A 20,549-nucleotide genomic window follows, 5' to 3' on the forward strand; every position below is an offset into this window, starting at 1 on the left:
TAATGTATTATTGGTTCAGTGATCATTGGACAAAGTAAAAATATTAATTTTCGGTCCTACCGCATGCTCTTGACCCAATAGTGACAAAAAAAGGATGTGAAAGAGATCTGAAGATGTAAAAGGATCTCATTCCTGAAATTCTAGAAAAGAAAGATGTCTTAATGTAGAGGAAGCTGCCCAGATTAAGGCAGGAGTTCCACAAGTACAGCAAGGCTAAGAAGATAAATAGAGATATAATGAAAAGTCTTTTTCTCCCACCTTTCTAAATAAAATGTTCAAGCCAGAAAACAAAATCAAAACACTCCATCAACTAAGTCATCATTAATTTTAAAAACTAAAAAACATTTAGAATAGTATCAAAACACACAAGACAGCTTAAACAATACATATATACCAAACACATAATAAATATCAATAGGTGCAGATAAGAGCAAATATTTATTACCAAAATCTCTTAAACAGGAGAGTTTTTGCTATTTGCCAGAAGGCCAAGATGACAGACACCTGACTTCCCAAGACAGAGATTTCCAGAGCCTGGGCACATTCACTGGGTGGTATTCAATGGTGCCCTTCCACCAGCAGAATGTACACCACTAGTGCATCAAATTTCCCCTCCATCCTGCAGTCCACCACACATGTCCCAAATGTTATCCAGATGGTTAGGGGACCCTCTGGACCAGATTTAGGGTGTCTGCAGAAGGCAAGAGGAAGGAGGAGGGGAAGGGAAACTCCCCCTGCACAAGTGGAAGTCTGGTCGCATAACATTGGATTTAACCCTCTGAAAATGTCCTCTTAAGTGTAGCCTCCTGCACCAATTTAGAGAGAAGGGCACATTGAGTGTGGACTCCAATGATTATCTGAGTGCCCAGAAGGCTCATACTAGAGAAGGCAGCCTTTCAAATATCCTGGTCATTTAGGGCTTTAAAAACTTAACACACAATCCAGTGCTCTGAATTGTGTTCCATAACGAACTGGGAGACAGCAAAGATGGTAGTGCACTGAAGTAATATCAGAGTTCTTTTGACAGAATGGAGAGCTTGAAACTAGGGTGAGAAGAAAGACAGGATGATAGATAGGAAGAATGTTTTCAAAATAGGACACATCAAGGCAGATTTGAAGAGGAAAGAAAAGTTCCAGAATGTAAACCACAATCTGGAACAAAAAAAAGCTTTTTAGCATAAAGACATGCAGAAATGGCAATGAAGAAGATACAGCTTAGAGCAGAGTGGTAAAACTGCTGAAGTATGCCAAGTTTTAAGACAAAGTACTACCAGTAGGTAGAAAAGCACAAGAGATGACTAATCTCTACTGAGGAATTTAAAGTATTCTGGATACAGTATCACATATGGAAGCATTCACAGATCTGAGATGTCCTGTTGAGATTCTAGACACTGAACTCCATCTTAATATAAATACACATTATGCATGAATTTGAATAATAAATGAGTAGCAAATAGAATGGTTGTGTCTAAAGATTTCAGTACATCAAATTAGATATGGATAGATCAGTCCATTTCTGCTCCATGCCACTTTCACATGTGTGCATCCATTCAATCCTGTTTCTTAAATCCATTTTTTCTTACATCCACATGAAAATCTGCATTTAAACACACATTTCTAAACATATTTTCTCTCAAATTACAGATCTATACATGTATTTTTATACTTTGAGCCGAGAACAGAATCAGAACATTCAGGAAGTGCAAAAATTGAGTGTATAACTAAGTTTTGAACTGCACATTAGTCCAGGTGGTGTGAATCAGACCAGTTTGTATCAGAATTCACAAAGACTGGATTCCTCAAGCATACCTATATAAATATACATTATATTTAATATTATTATTGTTTATCATTGTTACGGTCTTGCTACATGCCTCAGCCAGAATAACTGCTCTCTAGATTCCTGCATATGAAATTACAGCAACTATCATGAGAGGTGAATGTCCAACTACACTTTGAAAAGGGAATGATATGAATGTTTCTTAATTGTTAGACTCTAGAATGGATATGTTGCTCACACCCAAATTTGACAGCAACAATCAGAGATGGCTCAAGATCTCAGTGAAACCAACTTTTCATGCAGAATGTGCCGAGTACTGGAATCGCTTTTAACAGTATAATCTTCCTGACACCACAGGAAATAGAGAAACTGATACGTACAAGTGGTATTTGTTTCTACTACTCTACTTAGGATTGGCAACATTTTCTAAAAAAACAAACATACCTGTCACTGGGAGGATCATCATCTGCTTCTACATTCTTTTGTGAATGTCGTTTTCGCACTTTAGGAAGAATGCTTTCTCTCTTGAACTGCCGATCATGAGGCTTTGGATCTTGTGCTGATACAATATCTTCAATGTCTTCAAGGAGAGAATTGCAGATGGCAGACATTTTCTACAAAAGATGGTACATGGTAACAAAGCAAGAACTTAAAACATCAAGTATATTTTAAATGCTTCTATTTTATTGTTAACCTCCCCCCAAAAAATTGGTTGATGGGATGTTGTATAACATTATTAGCAAATAAATAAAAGAAAATAAACACTGCTGACTAAACATTAAAACAATTGGTCCTATCTTTTTAATAACAGAGGGTAGTATCCCAAGTTAGTCCTACTTAGAGTAGAGCCATTGAAAGGAATGGGACAGGTTAGTCATGATTCATTTAAGTACCACTCATTTCAATGAGTCTACTCTGAGTAGGACTAATGCTGGATACTGCCCAGGGCCTATACAGCTTTACTCTGATAATTCAAGCAATGCAACTAGATTTATTTATAAACCTTTTAACCCAATTTTCTTTAAGACTACCCAAATAACCTTATTTATTGTATTTATTTCAATATTTTTATGCCACTTTCAGGGCAGAGAAGCCCTCTCAAGCTAGCATAAATAAAATAAAAACAATGTAAAACTATAAAACACACATGTAAAGTACTAAAAGTAAAACAACAGCATAAAACAACTCAAATCCAGACCAGTGATCCACAGAAACCATGCAGGTAAAGCAACTTAATAATAAAGCACTTTAAACAGCAATCAATCAAGCTAGAAATCTGAGTGTTAAATAAGTCACTGGCTGCCAGTCTGTTTCCAGGCAGAAAGTGCTGGTAATGATCTATAAAGCCCTATACATCTTGGGACCAGGCTACTTGAAAGATCACCTTCTCACATACGAGCCTACCCGGTTCTTAAGATCTTCTTTCAAGACCACTATCTTTAGAAGCGTGTTTCGTGGTGACCCAAGGGAGGGCCTTTTCGGTGGCCACCCCCCCCCCATAGGAAGCGAGGTTCACTCCCTCTCTGTAGTCCTTCTGCCAGCAGGCAAAGACCACTTTATTCAAGGCCTTTGGCCTGTGGGTCTGCTGGGTTCAGGGCTGTTTTTAATTCTTATTCCCCCCCCCCCCCGTAGTTGTTATGTTTTTATTGTATTTTAGTGTAATGTTTTATTGTTTTAATCAATTTTAGGGCTCAATCGTATGGGTTTAGGCAGCCGCCTCCAAACTCGGAGGCGACCGCCTATCCAATGAAGGACAGGGGAAGCATGGAGGGCATTGTTCCCTCCGCACTTCCCTGCCCTGCATTTGCGGCTAAGCAGCCGATTTCAGATGTCTGGCCACAGGAAGGTGGAGCGGGGGAGGAGGCTGCCAGATGACACATAGGATGTGTCATAACACCATTTCCGCCTTCCCTGCCCCGGAACGGCCCAATTTGGCCACTCCGCGCTCCTCTTCCAAGCGCAGAGCATGGGGCCGTCCTGTGCTGCCTGCGAGGCAGTGCGGAAGAGGGGGAAGGTCAGTTCTCCAGGAACCGACTTCGGAGTGTGGGCTCCGACGTCAGTTTCTGGAAAACCACATATCTAGAGGCCAAAGGACTGCTCCCTTAATTATGTAAAAGAGCAATCCTGTGCATGTTTAGACAGAAAAAACTCCTAGAACTCTCAGCATTCCCCCTCCAGCTATACTGGCAGCGGAATGCTGGGAGTTGTAGGGCTTTTTCCTGTCTAAACATACATAGGATTGCACGCTAAGCTGCCTTGAGTGCCATTTTTCAGTAGAAAGACGGGGTACATATCAAATACAAAAATAAATAGGGGTAAACGTGTCATATTTTAGTTAGCAACTAAAAGCTTATCTAATGCCAGAAATAAGGGCACTCACCATCATTGCAACAAGGTGCCAGTATACATATTTTGGAGACATATATAAATTAATTTGCTTGAAATTATTATCAGCAGTTTCTACACAATTTCCAGAAAACATCCAATGTGTCTGACTGTTATCAATTTGTAATAATGGATAATATCAGATTTACACCTTTTGTCTGAAATGTTAGACACTTTCAGCCTTATGCAGCTAGGGGTATTTAGCACTCATATCCCTAACTGGATGAGGAACTGTGCTCACAGCTGCTGAACATGTGGTTGCCATTCTGCTCGGTTGGCCTACACAAATGCAGCCAAGTTGGAAAATTAGCGATAGGGTCAATTAGCTGTTCAGAAGAGGATCCAAATATTTCTGCCAAATAGCTGACTATCTCACTCCAGGAAGAATCTCAGGTGTGAAATATTGTCTGAACACCCTCTTAGATAAAATGGTGTTTTATGCTCTTGCTTTCAATCACAATGTGATATGTGCAGGTCTCCTTAAAAATCACTCTTCCTCAGTGCAAATTACTCCATAATTGTTCTGGGTATGTTTTCTCTATATATTATGATCAGTCTCTTCCATATTATTCTCCATTGCTTTATAGGGAGAAAAGTGGGTGAACGTACTCTTGTGTACATTTTGTTTTAATCTACACACAATTTCCCATTTTCCAAATAAATAAATAATTGATATGCTGATATTGTACTCATTCATCATGTTACTAATTAAGGGCGCAATCCTATGGCCGCTAGTCAGCGGCTAGACAGCCATAGGATAAGTCGGTCCCGGGAACCGACCTCAGAGCCCGCGCTCTGAGGTCGGTTCCCAGAGAACCGACCTCCACCCCCTCCCGCGCTGCCTCATAAGCAGCACAGATTGGCCCCACACTCATAAGAGGAGCGGGAAGTGGCAAAAATGGAGCATTCCTGGGGGTGGGGCAGGCAGAAGTGCCGTTCTGACGCTTCCTATGCGTCGACCAGCATCCACCACCCCGCTCCGACATCCTACGGCTAGACAGCTGAAATCAGCTGTCTAGCCGCAAATGCAGGGCGTCTGAAGCACGGAGGGGATGATCCCCTCCGCACTGCTCCTGCCCTGCATTGTATAGGCGGTTGCCTCCGAGTTCAGAGGCGGCTGCCTATCCCCATAGGATTGCACCCTAAATTTACTAAAGAATACAATTTTAGGATTGGATTGAGGAGGATCATTTGAGATCTTTAATCCAACTTCAAAGCAGAATTGGTGATACTAGACCTCCATTGTTAAGTTCTTAAGGATATTTTATTTTACTTTTGGAATAATTGGTTGAAGAGACAAAGAACTAATCTTAAAAGACTTACTATGAGGCCAGAGAAAATATTGTCTAAAACATATCGTTTATTACTGCTTTAGGCTGCAATCCTGAACACAGTTAACTAAGAGTCCCACTAAATGCAATTAGACTTACTAGATATGGATAGTATTGCACTGTAAGATAATAAACCTTTAACAATTAGACTTACTAGATATGGATAGTATTGCACTGTAAGATAATAAACCTTTAACAGTGCAATCCTATACATCTCTACACTTTGAGTTCAATGGGCTTACTCCCTAGTAAGTGGGAATAGGACTGCAATTTACATTACATATTTAAGTGGGAGAAAAGCCTACAGATAAATGTACTGATGGACATTTGGAATGATATTGGAAGAACAGTTATATTTTATTAAGGGATAACCATTTTAAAATGTCAATACAATGTTATTTTATGCCTCATAAGTTAGCAAACATTTACAGTAAAGATGGTTGTTGAAAATGAAATCAGGAGGGCAGTGACTTCTTGCATTTCTGGTGGAGCTCTCCTGTAGAGATTTTGTACACTGACGGTAACAGCTATTCAAAAAACCCTGAAGGATGATCTCCCTTTGGATCATAGAATATACATACTAACATATTTGAAAGGTGAGGTACCAAATTCAACAAAATTACTTCATATATACTTGAGACAAGGAAGATTGAATGTTAACAAATTTGGAGACAAATGAGAGCCTTTTTAGGATGCAATCCTATGCATGTTTGGGGTGCGATCCTATTCCTGTAAACCTCCAAACTTCAGAGCAGGAACAGCGTCAGAGATTATCTTCGCCTCTGTGGTCCTCCTGCTCTGCACTTTGGCTAGAAAGGTTTTTTCGTCCATCCAGCTGGAGCACATCAAAGCAGCAGGGAAGGACACTGCAGATACATCATATCCCAGCTTCCCCCTCCTTGCCCACTGGCATGCCCCCTTTACCCCCTTCTTCGAGGTCGCCTTTGGAGAGGCAGCCAGCACAGTTCTCTCCATGCTGGCTAAAGGGTCAGTGTGGTTTCCTGGATCCGCAGTTGGAGCATCATCTCCGACCCTGGATCCAGGAATCCGAATTATCCGATGGCCCCCAGACTGTCTAAGGGCCATGGGATTGCTCCCTCCAACAACAAAAGTCCTATAAAGTCCTCAACTTCATGGGAGTTGAGAACTTTTTTCTGTCTAAACATGCATAGGATTGCATCCTAAGAGTCTTTTGGTAGTCTAAAGTTTAGCAGTGTACAATACCCCCCCCCCCATTATTAACAATTGACAGCACATTAGAATATGTCTGTGACACTGATGGTTGTTTGCTTTGATGTGTGTGTGCGTGCGCATGCATGTGCACATGTATTTGTTTGTGGGGGGTGGCCTGTAAATTAAACATGCTTGTTTTTAAAAAAAATGGTATCATAAACATTTTAAATGGTTAAAATGATAAATCATTATATTACACTATGGTTATCTTATATAATTTTTAAGTTGAAGATATTTCTAATAGGGATAATCGGTAATTAGGTTTTCTTAACTTGATTGTCACATATTGTATTTTAAATATTTAATATAAACAAAACACAGCACTTCTACAGAAATGGAAACCTTTCCACAGCAACAAAAACCAGCAGAAGGGAATATTCCATTACACAAAGTTACTTCTCCTGCATCACTGCTGGCGGCCACATCCTGTCACTAGAAAGCTTCCTAATACCAGGTGTGTCCTGTAGGTTGAGGTTCCGTAAAGGTAACATTAACGCGCTCAAACCCCCTCCGTGGCTGCTTCCCAAGTTTAAGCGTCCGGCCCCTGCAGTCCAAAGAAGGTCCGCAACGAAGCCACAGCACCCGCCCTGGGCAAAGCCCTCCTCCTCGCCAACCAGCCACCAGCGACTGCTTCCTTTCAGGCTAGGGTGGGGAACAACTCCGATCGCCCCTGGCCGTCGGTCATGCTGAGGCTGATGGGAACTGGAATCCAGCGTCTGGAGGGCCAGTTTCCCCACCCCTTCTTTAATGGCCCCGGGCAGCAGAGGGTCACCCGCTCCTCGGGATCTCAGACAAGGAGGCTGTGCCAAGGGCCTCTGCGCCGGGGAGGGCTCCACGCTCGCAGGCGGTTGCCGTGAGGGGCGCGCGCGGGGAGGAGGAGGCGGGGCTCCCACGAAGAGAGGCAGCTCGTGCTGGAGGACGACACGGCGCAACGCGGAAACGCGCGCGGAGCTTAACGGCACAGCGCGCGCGCGGAGCGCAACGCAGCGGGCTACCCCATGGACGCTTCCCAGGGCAACCATCCCTCCGCGCTCCCCTGCAGCAGCCCGCAACAGAAAGAATTGTCCTCTCCCCCGCCCCCCGAGCGTGACGACGACGACTTGGACGGTGGCCATAATTCCCAATAATATTGACTGCAATAATAAAAAGGTTCACCTGCAGAACCTAACGCGACTCCTAGCTTCACATGGACGACGCCATGATGCGGCAACGCCCCCATCACGCGTAAAAAGGCGGCAGCGATGCGACGGCGTGCCGCAAGGGCCAAATTAGGTCGGCCTCAGGTTCGCGAAAGGGGAAGGCGGAAACAACTGCTTGTGAGGAGTGTTCACTCTCGAAAGGAAAATATGATCTAGTGGAATAGGAGTGATGTGGGAATAAGACGACTAAGCGGATCCCACGCCGTCCCTCATGAAATTTCTGGAGGTACATGAAGGCTGATTTAGCAACCTGCCCGGAGCACAAACGTACATTTTACCGTACTCCCTTCTATCCATATCCCTCAGGTCTTAAAAGATCTGGAGTTTTAGGCTAGAGGGACCACGGGTTTTTTCCTTCTTTCCCCTAAATTGAAATATGTCTGGCAGTAGCAATTTAAATATGAAATATGTCTGGCAGTAGCAAACATGACTTGCAATCCCTTTCTTCGATTATCCAAAGGGTGTCCTGGATGTATACAAGATGCTATTGGTGGGCTTACTTTTGAGTAGACATGTATAGGATTGCACTGTAAGCCTCCTTCTCCAACCCATGTTAGACCATGCTCCCATTCCTCTACATGGGTGGGCCACAGCACTGAGGCCCACCTGAAATATGGCTAAGGGCCACTGGTGATCTCTGGCCCAGTTTGAGGAATGCTGCTATATGCTATAGAAAAGCACACCTTACTACGTTTAAAATCAGCCAGAATAAACTTAAGCTTAATTATACTGTGCTGCAGTCCCAGTTGTACCAGGCAGGGTTGGTTTGTTTTTTCAAATTAGTACAGTATGGCAGTCCATTCACTGTGTGGCTATGAGATGCTTTGCTCACTGCCCCTGAAATGCACTTTGCTGGTGTAAAATGCATTTCAAATCTGTTGGGATGACTGAAAAAATATAACAGTAACTCTGAAGGCGATATTTATATACTGATATAAAGCTTTATTGATTACCATAAAAAATCTGTCAGTTACATATATTTGAAGAGGCAAGGTAACAGCTCTAGGACAGTTGTCTTTACGAAGCTTTGCAAAGCTCTTTCTTGTTTTTTTTTACATTATTTTACAGAATTTTAGAACTAGCATACTATTCAAAGGTATATGAAGGTTAGTATTTTGCCCACACATGGGGTAAGTATGTAATTTGTACAAAATGGCATAACATTTTTTCCCTTTCATTTCTTTCTACCCACAGAGATCCCCTTCATACTATAAAAGCATTCATGCTCACACAGATTTTTACTTTCCCCCACAAGACAAACTTTAAATACTGTATTTTTATGTACAGACCCACATGTTAATTTTTCCAAGAAATTACAAACCAGCTATAAAATATTCTGGCAGGTTTTACAAATTCATTCCTATTATACAAAACTGTTAGATGACTAAAGTTTAAGAACACACAACTTAAATAACCAATAAACTATGCACATGTTTGTACATATATAAAAACACACTTAACACTGTTTAACAGTTCTTAATGTGTTGCCTTTTTTACACAATTATATTCCAAGGCTCAATCATACAGTTTTTATACTATTACTCAGCCATTTCATTTGTGAGTGTATATAGCAGCATCTCAGTGGTACCAGAAAACCTGCACATAATATAATTAAAAACACAAACATTTTAGTAATTTATTAAGCATCAGATAGAAAAGAGGTTACACAAACTGCTTAGGATATTCAACTAATTAACCTAAAGTGGCAACATTTTATACAAATGTGTAAGATGTATGAACTCTATTTCAGAACACACACTATACCAGGAAATAGTTATAAATTAAAATTCAATAAAGAGCATGCTGGCAAGTATATTATTTACACTTTGGGTGAAATGTCAGCTTTGTATCAGCTCCCAAAATTGGAAGCAGAGGCAACTAACCCATTAAAATAAACACAGTGTTCTGAATAAGTGAAACTTGGCATAAATAGTATCCCTTAGAAGAAAAAGCCCACAGTGCAGTTCTAGTAGGCACTTCACACAAAGCCCCACTTTGTACCGCAAACTTTACATACCAGTTGTATTGCACACTGCAGCTAGTAAAATTGAACTATGCATCTTTGTTTCATATTTTAATAAGTGACTTCCTTGCATACAGTTTAAATGTACAGTTTTTATGGGGAAAATTGTCACCCTGATCCAGCTAGAGATTATATGCCTGTGAAAGCAGACTTCCACACAAGAATCCCAAGGTGGATGGACAACTGCATGCATAAACTGATACTACATGCCGTTTGCCAGTCCAGCATACTGAGTTGTGCGCGAGTAGGTTTTTTGGGGGGGAAGCTGAAATCCCAACAACTGTTCAGTAGAAGCAGGAGGCTGGCCTCAACACACCCTTCCCAGCCTCCCTTCTCTCTCAAACAGTTGACAGGTTTTCAGCTTTTATCAATATGTTACAAACATGTGGCCCTGGCTGCTACAAGTACATTATGTTGGATTGGAGCTATTGTCTCTGTGTTTTACGTAGGACTGCAATACATTTAAAGTGTATTTTATATGAAAAAATATTTGAGAATATTAATCTCAAAGTTAGGTACATTTGCTCAAAAAAATGGAGCATGGAGAAGAATTCAGACATTCCCAAAAAGCTTTGGAAGAAGTCCATTTCACATCTTTGTTTCTCTATAATACACATACTTTTTTGCAGTTACTATTACTGTCAATACAAATCAAAGACTTGACACATACACTCTCTACAGAAGGCACAACTTGAAATATTAAGGAAGAATTGCTGTGTGCGACTAAAACAGTTCTTGAGCCCTTCACGAAGCTTGTAGACACATTAAATCAAAATAAAAGGAAGGATAGCCATTCCATTTCCATGTGCGTTCCTTTGAAATTTGTCAAATCAGTAGTTACCAGAATATGGGATTATGGTAACTCTGATGAGAAAGTCTGCAGTTCCGTTTGCACTGTTCTAGGAAGTATTTCTTTACAAGTATCAAGCACTCTAAATGCTAATCTTGAAATGGGACATGGGTTAAGAGATAAGAGAATAGGTGACATGGAATGACAGCAGTTATTCTGGTTTCATTTTTAGACATATGGGGCTGGGGGAGAGAGACAAGAAATAATCAGCTGCATAAAAATCCATCCATCAATGCAGGCAATTTTTCAAAATCATAAGCGTCAAAGAGGTCACTGATACCCTCCTCTTCACCAAGGCCGAGCAAATAATCTTCATGAAGTAGAGGTGGCAGCAAGCTTACAAATGGCCCTTCAAAATTTGAAGCAATTTGGTCCTCTGTCTGCTGCAAAAGATTGGTTGTAGAGGCCAATGGGGAGATGGTTGTTGCAGTTACTGAACAGTCAAGAGCTCCTGAGTTATCAGAAATCACCTCTGTTATAAGAAATACCATGATGTTATTTTTAAAAAGTAAACAAAAGAGAACTTGCACAAAAACACTTTTCATATTAAACACACATTAATGTTATTCTCCCTCCCTTCCACCCCCTAGCTTATTTTGAAAGTAAGCTGCTATCTCTGCCCACATTAGCAGAACACAGTATTTCCCACCCCAGGCACTGCTCAGTTCAGGTGGCCTGGTGACACATGAGCAGGGGTGCACACATGCTTAGGTAGTAATGGTGGCTTCAGGAGCATATTCCCTGGGGTTGCCTCTGCCAGGTGCAGAGTTCAGCTTAGGTGAGCCACTGAAGGGGATGGTGTGACTACTCAGTCCTTTGGCCATGCTGAGCATTGCAATATGCATGACTTATAGGGGTACAGCAAACTACAGTGCAAGCAAAGGATATCAAATTTTGTACTGTCTTTTATAAAAAACAGGAGTAAGGAAGTTTCCATTCTTAATGTTATCCTTCTATCTTAATGGCCAAGACGAAGGCCCAAAATAATTGAAAAATAAGAAACTTGGAGAGAGAGAAAGGTGGTGTGGTGTGAGGGTTGCACTAAAATGGGAGCCACAGTTATTTTAAGTGATCAAGATTCTGATTGTCAGAGTTCATCAGGTAAGCAAACATCTATGTTAAAATGAATTAGGCATCCCAAGTCCTTAAGCCTCTCATCGTCTTTACAGATATGGTGTGATGCAGCATGAAGCCGACACCCCACTCCTCTTCACTATTTCTTTGGGGAAATCAGAGGGTGGTTGCAAATGAAGCAGGACAAACCAGGCTGCTTTTGAAAGAAAAAAGGGAAACACACAGGTCACCAGACACCCCAAAAAGATGACAGTATCTTTTCCCCACAGCAACCCTTTGAAGTAATTGTGCAACAACAATGACTTTCCAAAAAGTTGTGAAATTTCATGGGCAGGATGCATTGGGTGGAGCTTTAGCCCTTTCACCACATTCACACTCCTCCTTCCTCCACACAACTTTTTCATCTTGTTAAGCATAGGGCAAGATAGTGTTAGGAGAAGCATGCCTGGCCCTTGAAGAAGCAATGTTCACAGCCTGCTGGGAATGCAGGTAGTGCCAAATCGATACCTTCCGTTCACTCTCACTTGCCCAAAGCCAGCTCCTGGGCTACAGGAGCATGCGGAAACCCATCCCTCTTCTTTCCGTCCCGAAGTTAGTTCTTGGACATTTGCTGGGGAGCAGTATCCTACCAACTGTTTGACATGCTCTGACCATGACAACCATGTTGGAAATTGATACAGATTTTGCCTCTTACAATAAAATGACTGACCATTTTGGTTTAGGTCACAAGACATTATACATATTTAATATTACCTAGAATATAAATAAATATATAGCCCATGTCCAAACACTTGACATGTATGCATGGGTGTATTTGCATAATAGGATTAATATCTGGTTCTGGAATGTCCATACCTACAATCTGGACTGCCAGCTTGGAGCATCCAACTATTTACAATCATAGGTAAGAGGCTATAGCATATATTCAAGTATGACACAGAAGGGGAAGATGCATCTGATCCCCGGTAGAGTTCATACTTCTTTACTTTAGTCCAAAGAAGTCTCGCATTCAACACATTATGGATTTACACGACAGGTGCAATTATGCCTTTACATTAAACTCTGAATATATTTGGTCATGACCAGTTTTTAAAAGTTACCTTTGGAACTGTTTCTTGAAATGTTTCCATTGTGATCCTGATCCTGCATTTTCACTGGACTGGGGTTGTCTGTTTCTTCTGGGCACAAGTAAACCTCAATAGGCCCTTGTGTACTAGATAAGTGTATCATCTTATTCTGCTAAAACAAAGAATCCGAATTTTCAGCATGTCTTGTGCCAATAGATTACTACAAGTAGTTATTGCGGAGTCATGTTTCATTTTTACTCATGTCTGTATGTTAGCCAGAGCCAGGTCCATGTGGAAGAGAAATGTATTTCTGCTTGACATGACACTTGTATTTTTTGTTACTAACAATATATTAAAAGATTGTTGTAATGTGTACATAACCAATTCCCATTTCCCCTCTTCTCCTCTCCCTCTATCCACCCCTCCCTCACACACACACTATTGTGTACAATTTTAATCATTCATATTACTTTTCTACATTTCTGTATTTCATAAACTATGTGAATAATATTCATGATAAAAACTTCTTGGATGGCATGGCCTGTCTTTCTGGATATCAGCCTTTGGTCTCAGGACAATGCTTTAACATACTGACAATTTCATAATTCATGTAGCTCTTAACACACTGACCTGAGGGTAAGCCCTGTGAAAGCTTGCAAGGTAGTTAGAATTGGTCCAGCAAAAGATACTACTACTAACAATACTAAACATGAGATTTCCTTTCTACTTTGACCTATGAGATGTACGAAACACCAACATGATGGTCCTACCCCAGAGGGCTTCAAACAATGTTGATAGATTGTGGAGCTAGAGGCTGACAAATGAGCAGCAAAGTTGTTAAAAGCAAAGGCAGATGCAGTGGTCATGCCAGTCATGAAAGGCTTTGCTGGGCAATATGGATCTTGGGAAGTGAGCTAGTGTGGTGTAGTGGTTAGTGCTAGACAAGAACCAGGTTTAAATCTCTGTTCAGCCATGAGGATCACTATTGGGCCAGTAACTAACACTCAGCCTAACCCACCTCTAGTGATGTGGAACAAAAAAAAAATCCGGTGCTTTCTATTTCCATGGAAAATTTTCCATTTCATAAGTTCATTAGGAACAATGAATAGATGCCAGTTGCAAATACAATACTAGACAAGCTTGATAGTTTCAAAGTTGTAATTAACTATTTTTCAGGTGATTATCCTTAGAAAATAAGTGAGAGGATACATATATGTTGTCTCAGTGTGAAATGGAATTAATAATAGTGATAGCAAAACTGAAGGTGCCCCAACAACAGTAGTGGACGAGTGTTGAACTCTTGAAATGAATGGTTCTCAGCATATCATGCCTAATTCTTTGGGTTGCTAAAATTAGTTTGTCAACATTTTTCTGTACCTTTGTGTTTTTTTTCTTAAATTTAAACAATGTAAGGGAAGTACATGCTATTGTCTTGAAAAAATTTAAAATATTCCATAAACGTTTCATTTAAATCACATTATGTGCACTTTAATTTTCCCCCTCAAGTATTTCAGGTCAAATATTTGTGGTCTACTGGGACAAAAATTGTATTTTATTGTAGTTATTATTTATTTTATTTATTACTAAGACACATAAAATAAACTTGCTAAATTAAATCACTCTCTAGGAGAGGAGTGTTGAGCCTCAGGTCCAGGAGCCAAATCCCACCCTTCTGGGGACCAAATCCTGGAGTTCCCCAGATGGCTATACCCCCTTCCCCCAGCCCCACCCCATTCCCCCCAACCTCAGATCATTTGGTGGTTTCCCAGCCTTTGTGTTTTTTTTTGCCCATTCTCAAGGGTTGAAATGACTCTCCTATGCCTTAGTTGCTGGCAGTCTAAGAGCTTTAAGCTTAAATATGCTGGTATTCTTTGGTATTTTGACCCCATCTTTGCCTTAGACCCCACCTACCACTAGAATGCAGCCACCCGAGAGCTTCTCTGAAACTGAATTCGGCCCTCAGGCTATACCCTTGCTCTAGGGTAGTAGAAAATTTTCAATACAAATTAACATAATTTCCTGAAAAAGTTTACCTAATTTCCAGAAAATTTTCCAATTCAAAATTTTCTGGTAAACTCACATCACTACCAAACAATCATAAGCTAAAATTGCAGGGGGTGGGGGACAACAGACGCCACCTTGAGCTCCTTGGAGGAAAGGTGGGATAGAAAAAGGTAGCTAAGGGCACAATCCTACGGCCACTAGACAGCAGCTAGATGGCCATAGACTGGTTGGTTCTTGGAGAACCACCTCCCAACCCCCGACCCCTCATAGGTGGCGCGGATCATCCCCACGCTTGGAAGAGCAGCACAGAGTGGGGCAAAAGGGGGTGTTCCTAGGGGCAGGGAGTTCTTAAGTGCCAGTATGACACTTCCTATATGTCATCTGGCCTCCCCACTCTGCGCTCCAACGTCCTGTGGCTAGACACCCGAAATCGGCTGTCTAGCTGCAAATGCAGGGTGACTGGAGCACGAAGGAGATGATCCCCTTCGTGTTCCTCCCGCCCTGCACTGGATAGGTGGTTGCCTCTGAGTTCAGAGGCGGCTGCCTATTGGCATAGGATTGTTCCCTGCTTAAATATAGGATTTGATGGAGAGGGGAGTGACATGCTGGGAGGCAGTTCAAGTTACAGGAAGAAGTATGGCACGAAGCACAAACAGTTAAAGAGCCAGAAAGGGCAGGAAGCAGGCCAGCTTCTCAGGGAACAACAACATGAGATGAATAAAGAGAAAGAAGTAAAGCAAGTTAACCCATAAAATATATAACCAAGATCCAGTGGTCATAAGGAAAGTGCAGCCTAGAAGACCAACTTCCCAGGATCTAGAAACCAAAGATTGGAAGGTCTTCCACTAGAGGTTTCTTGTCATATACAAAATCGTATTTCATTCAGTAAAGCTAACACACACAGATATAGTAAAAAGACAAAAGGAGATTTTGTGCATTAATTTAAGACTGATAGTTGACTTGGAAAATAAAAGCATAACCTTATGACAATACTGTGCAAGAAAAGAAATCCCTCTTACCTCTACTGGGTCAGGCACTTCAAGTTTTGTTTCTGGAGGAGCTTTCACAAGTATGACAGTTTGGTCTTTAAGGCTACTAATTTCTCGAATATCTTCATACCTAATATATGCTAATGTAATACATGTTAAAGAATTGTTCAAAAGTAGCCCTTCATTAATTAAGGATTAACATACTAAAGCAGACTTTTTTATACTGTCCCTCCATCGACCTACCTTAAATCTCTCTCTTCCCACTTGGCACACTAACTAAAGAGAAAAAAAAATAGAGAGTCTGCTGCTAAAGAGTGAAACCAATGCAACCTGAACCTAGGCTGAGCAGGAAGCAATTTGTAGGGATTGCTATGCTATACTTTTCATTTGTTGATTACAGCATATTTGTAAGCGTTCTAGATTATACCAACAAATCAGTCTTATAACAACTATGGAAACCCAAAGAAGAGATTCTACTTTGGTGCAACAGATTCTAGTTGCACTATTAAGCAAGGTAGCTACAGTTTATACACAAAGGCTGCAATCCTAAACATATTTACCTGGGAGGAGATCCCATTGAACTCAATAGGACTTCCTTCTGAATAGGCATGTATAGGATTGTGCTGATTAGATCTGTACACTGTACTACAGCACTGGTTAGCTGCCACGGTAGAACGTCATCAGTCATAGTTTGGTAGATAAGTTCTTGCTTGAATTTTACATTGTAACAGTTACAGCCTCATGTCTGTTGTTTACCACTAATGCCACCATATTATTCATTACCACTAGACAAACACCTCAAATATTTCATTTATTTATTGTGTTTATATCCTGCCCTTCCTCACAAAGAGCCAAGGGCAACTAATGCCAACTCTATAGCATATATAATAGTAACAGCAGTCAGAAAAGTGTCAGATTTCTCCCAGGGGTAATAGCCTCATCTGTTATAAAAGGATATCTCCGATTTTCAGAATCTTCTCTTAGTAGCTTGAGGTCATGGGAACAGCTTTGTATCAACTCGTCCAATTTCTTCTCTTCTTGGTTGAGTTCTGCTACCTCCTTAGACAAGCCTTGACAGTGTGCCAACATGCCTCCAAAATCAGATAGACTGCAGCCCCTTCAAACAAATGAACAGACATTTCACATCTAGTCCTAACACTCTCTAGTCCAACATAAAGAAGAGTTTATCCTAAAATCTTATCTGCCTGTTCAATTCAGAACTGGTATTCAAGGATCTGGCAAGTAGCATTATCTGAAAAACTGACTTATCAAAATAGGTTGGCAAAATGGGTGGCTAAACATGATCTCTTTTTAGAAATATGGTTTGTCTTTATTTTGTATATGAGCAGAGGGGCTTCCAAGTTCTGCCCACCATTCTCTCATTCCTTCTTTTGGTTTTCTATGCAGCGATAACCATTCGTTAATGCTGCTTTGGCTGGAAGTGAAAGTGCTGTCTAGCTTCCATTTGTTTTTTGTTGTTTAAGATTGTTTGTGCATAATTACTAAAATGTTGCATGGAATATGTAGCCTTTCCCCTTTCCACAAGTCAGAATTCATTACAGGGTAGTCCAGTGAATGGTGGGCTTTAGTTAACTTTTCCTTCTTGATAATAGCGGTTCTAGGGAACACTTCCAGCAGGATAACTGAGGAAAGATGTACCCTTTGTCATCAAAAATATGATGGTGAAATCTAAAAGTATGCAGCACTCTGATATGCAACAAAAATGTAGAGCCAGGATACTTACATCCACTGAATGTTGTTTTTGGATTTTTTCTTAATGAGGTGAATGCCTTCCAAGACATTGGTGATATCATAAATCCTCCTTTTTTGTACCTTAAGGACCTCTGCTGCTTTGTTCAAATCTACAACACCATCTGGAGATTGGCTGAGCAGATGAATAAACTTCTTTGTGAGAAGACCAAGTGATGTATCATATCGTGTCTTTTCTGAAGGAGATTTGGGAGCTTGAAGAAAAATGTATTTCATGGTAGTTCTGACCCTGGCATAACGTGTCATTTTAAAAACATCTACTAAGTCACTTTCTTTGTTGTATTAAGGACCACTCACAGCTCTAGTTAACTTTATACATCCATCGAGTAGCTTAGCTTGATCATTTTTTCCATGTTTTGTCTTGTGACATGCTAACTTTCAAGATTTCACAATCTAATAGACAGGACTTTGGTCCCTCCTCTGCACACATCGGGTAGTAACCAACTGTCATTCCACTAGCGCAAATGATGTTGCACTAATGGAAGCTAGGCTCTGAACTATGTGCAAGAAAGAGGAGACTCCTAAAGTTACGTTTGTGCAAGTGGCTTGTGCAAGTGCAAGCGGCTAAGCAAAGATGAAGCAGAGTTACTAGCACTACATAAGTTTGCGGAATTACACCGTTGGATACTATCCATCATCTGCAACTTATCTTACACAAGAACAGTAGATCACATACATTATAGACCATGATAAAAATGTATACATGACTAAGGCTGCAATCCTATTCACGCTTACCTGGGAGTAAGTCCATGGGACTTACTTTCAAGTAGACATGCATAGGATTGTGCTGTAAATATAATTTTTTCTTAGCAAATTCAAACAAATCACAGAAAAATAAACAGCACCTCAATGCTCTGTTTTAAAGTGCAAATGTTTGAGTTTTCTACAAGTTACACAATATAGGGAAACACCATGGTGGCATCAGAATAATCCCAAACCACATCAACGCCCACCATTAACTCAAACATTTCCCCTTACGATTTACGAATGAACTGGATGAATAAACAGCGAGAAGGTAAGAAAATAGTACAAGACTAGCCAAAAAGGAACAGAAAGTAGAGAAGGACAACAAGGAAATGCTGAGGGGAAGACCAACCCAAAGCTGGAGAATATGTCTGGGCTTCCATTTGAAACAAACTTCTGCCAAATTAAATTCCTCTCAGCAATCTTAAACTAGGGCTCCACAGATAGCTGCCATATATATTGTATAAATAAAATATAGTGTGAATACGTTGAAAGTATATAGACAGTACATGTAAAATAAGACCGAGTTTGAAGATGCTTCGTGCTTTTGGGCGTTCCTTTCCAAGATCCAGCTTGTAAATAGAAGCTTATAAAAGCCAACATAACCTTAGAAATTCTTGCTTTAGTGCAACCCACTGATCAATTATGAGCAGTGCCTATCTGCTCTTTAACTGTCATTCAGCATAACAATTCCTACGCTAATTTTAAGAAAGGATGGTACTAGATGCTGCAAATTTCAACAACAGGATCACTATGTGCAAGTACAAAATTTGATCTCTAGAGCCATATTTCATCTCAACCTTTTAAAAGCACATTTCTGTCCTTGATTGTTGCAGAATTTGAAAATATATGCAGAATTAGATTCAGGAGTTCAAGCTAAGCTTCCAAAATTTGGTATGATGCATAGGCCTACCTCTCGCTTCCACCCAGCTAGCCACTCCAATTAAGATCTCCATGCCCTTTCTTATCCCTCTGCCTTGTTTTCAAGCCTGGAACTTGGAAGCAAAATCATGAAGAGTAGATATGTGTAAATTTACTCAGAGCAGAATTTCAACATTCTTAGCACAGAAATTGTTTAACTTTGTGATGAGTTCACAGTAGTGGTTAAAATATTATAATAAACTGATCAGTGGTTGAGTCTAATAAGATAGTATGTAGCTTTTTCTCACATACATAGGGGAATTCAGGAACCACTGTGAGACCACAGACTCATAATTTTAGTTTGATTAAATTAAGTGAGAGAAGGATTGCCTCAGAATGTACGGAATGCCTTTGCTGCTCATGTGCTGTTTTACTGCAAGGAGGGTGTGTGACTCAAAACCAGAAGTTTTCAAAGCTCTGAAGTTCTGACAGACCATTGCCATACATTTAACTAAAAAGATTCCTTACTTTTTGGACTATCTGGACTTCTAGTTGCAGCTCTCCCTTTCCCCTTTGGAGTTCTTAATCCTTCAGCTAGAAACTGCTGTCCACTTTCTCCTAGTTCCAGTCTTCTCTTTGCCTGTGAAAACAGCAGAGTTCTTGTGAAGAGCAAAATCAACCTTATAGGATCAAGCTCAGCTTTACAAGACCCAGAAATTAAAATGATCAGGAAGTCAGCCAGATAATTACCTTTTCCTAACATCCTAAGTACCTGTTGATACTGATTTTATTTTATTGCTGATACCGAAGAAGAAAAACGCTATCTTTTAATGGAATTTCTATTGACATAGGAACACGTGCATGCTTGAAGCTGAAAGCCTGCATTCTCCTACATTGATTAGGGCATGCAACTGACAGCCTGTGGCCATGATCTGGCCTGCAACACAGACTAGGATCACAAAGGTTTCCCCTCTTCCTTGTTATGCAGCTCAGCCATTTTCTTCCATACAAGCCAAGACAAAGGAAAGGAGTTCACTAACTCCTTTCCCAGTGGCACAGCAAAAAAGATTTTTGGAAAGACTCTAGTCTGACTATGCACTTCACTGGCTTGTTCTTTGATTCACAAATGGAACACAGCAGGTGAGGTGTATAATAAGTGAATAACCCATCATAGTATTCTTACAACGCATTCTAACTGGGTTACTTGGTCAGGCCCAATGATGCTTTTTGGAGGCACTC

The 20,549-nt window shown here is 40.6% G+C and overlaps 2 protein-coding genes and 1 long non-coding RNA gene across 16 annotated transcripts in view; 1 reads left to right on the plus strand and 2 right to left on the minus strand.

Moving 5' to 3' along the window:
- CDKAL1 (CDKAL1 threonylcarbamoyladenosine tRNA methylthiotransferase) overlaps positions 1-7,955 on the minus strand; it is a 461,612-nt gene extending 453,657 nt beyond the window's left edge. For 8 of the 10 annotated variants that reach the window (XR_014790207.1, XR_014790208.1, XM_084850143.1 and 5 more), the window contains exons 1-2: positions 7,885-7,955; positions 2,225-2,394 (exon numbers count right to left, since the gene is read on the minus strand). Coding sequence is in view for 8 of the 10 variants with exons in the window: in XM_084850143.1 (XP_084706269.1) it covers positions 2,225-2,391 (167 nt within the window). In the remaining 2 variants the exon portion in view is untranslated. Of the gene's footprint in view, positions 1-2,224; positions 2,395-7,115 lie in introns of all 10 variants that reach the window. The other 2 variants (XM_084850140.1, XM_084850138.1) reach the window with 2 other exon arrangements.
- Positions 7,416-17,857, plus strand: LOC146347226 (uncharacterized). The gene is made up of 2 exons (XR_014790209.1): positions 7,416-8,154; positions 8,997-17,857. It is a non-coding gene; the product is annotated as an uncharacterized LOC146347226 (long non-coding RNA).
- Positions 8,444-20,549, minus strand: part of E2F3 (E2F transcription factor 3) — a 29,809-nt gene continuing 17,703 nt past the window's right edge. For 2 of the 5 annotated variants that reach the window (XM_084850147.1, XM_084850151.1), the window contains exons 2-7: positions 19,839-19,950; positions 17,680-17,899; positions 16,894-17,052; positions 15,966-16,080; positions 12,976-13,111; positions 8,444-11,273 (exon numbers count right to left, since the gene is read on the minus strand). In XM_084850147.1, the coding sequence (XP_084706273.1) occupies positions 11,008-11,273; positions 12,976-13,111; positions 15,966-16,080; positions 16,894-17,052; positions 17,680-17,899; positions 19,839-19,950 (1,008 nt within the window). In that variant the 3' untranslated portion in view covers positions 8,444-11,007. Of the gene's footprint in view, positions 13,115-15,965; positions 16,081-16,891; positions 17,053-17,679; positions 17,900-19,838; positions 19,951-20,549 lie in introns of all 5 variants that reach the window. The other 3 variants (XM_084850152.1, XM_084850148.1, XM_084850149.1) reach the window with 2 other exon arrangements.

This window comes from Heloderma suspectum, chromosome 4 (genome assembly GCF_057233095.1).
Source record: "Heloderma suspectum isolate Gila_16-S chromosome 4, 16-S_ref, whole genome shotgun sequence".
NCBI lineage: Eukaryota > Metazoa > Chordata > Lepidosauria > Squamata > Helodermatidae > Heloderma > Heloderma suspectum.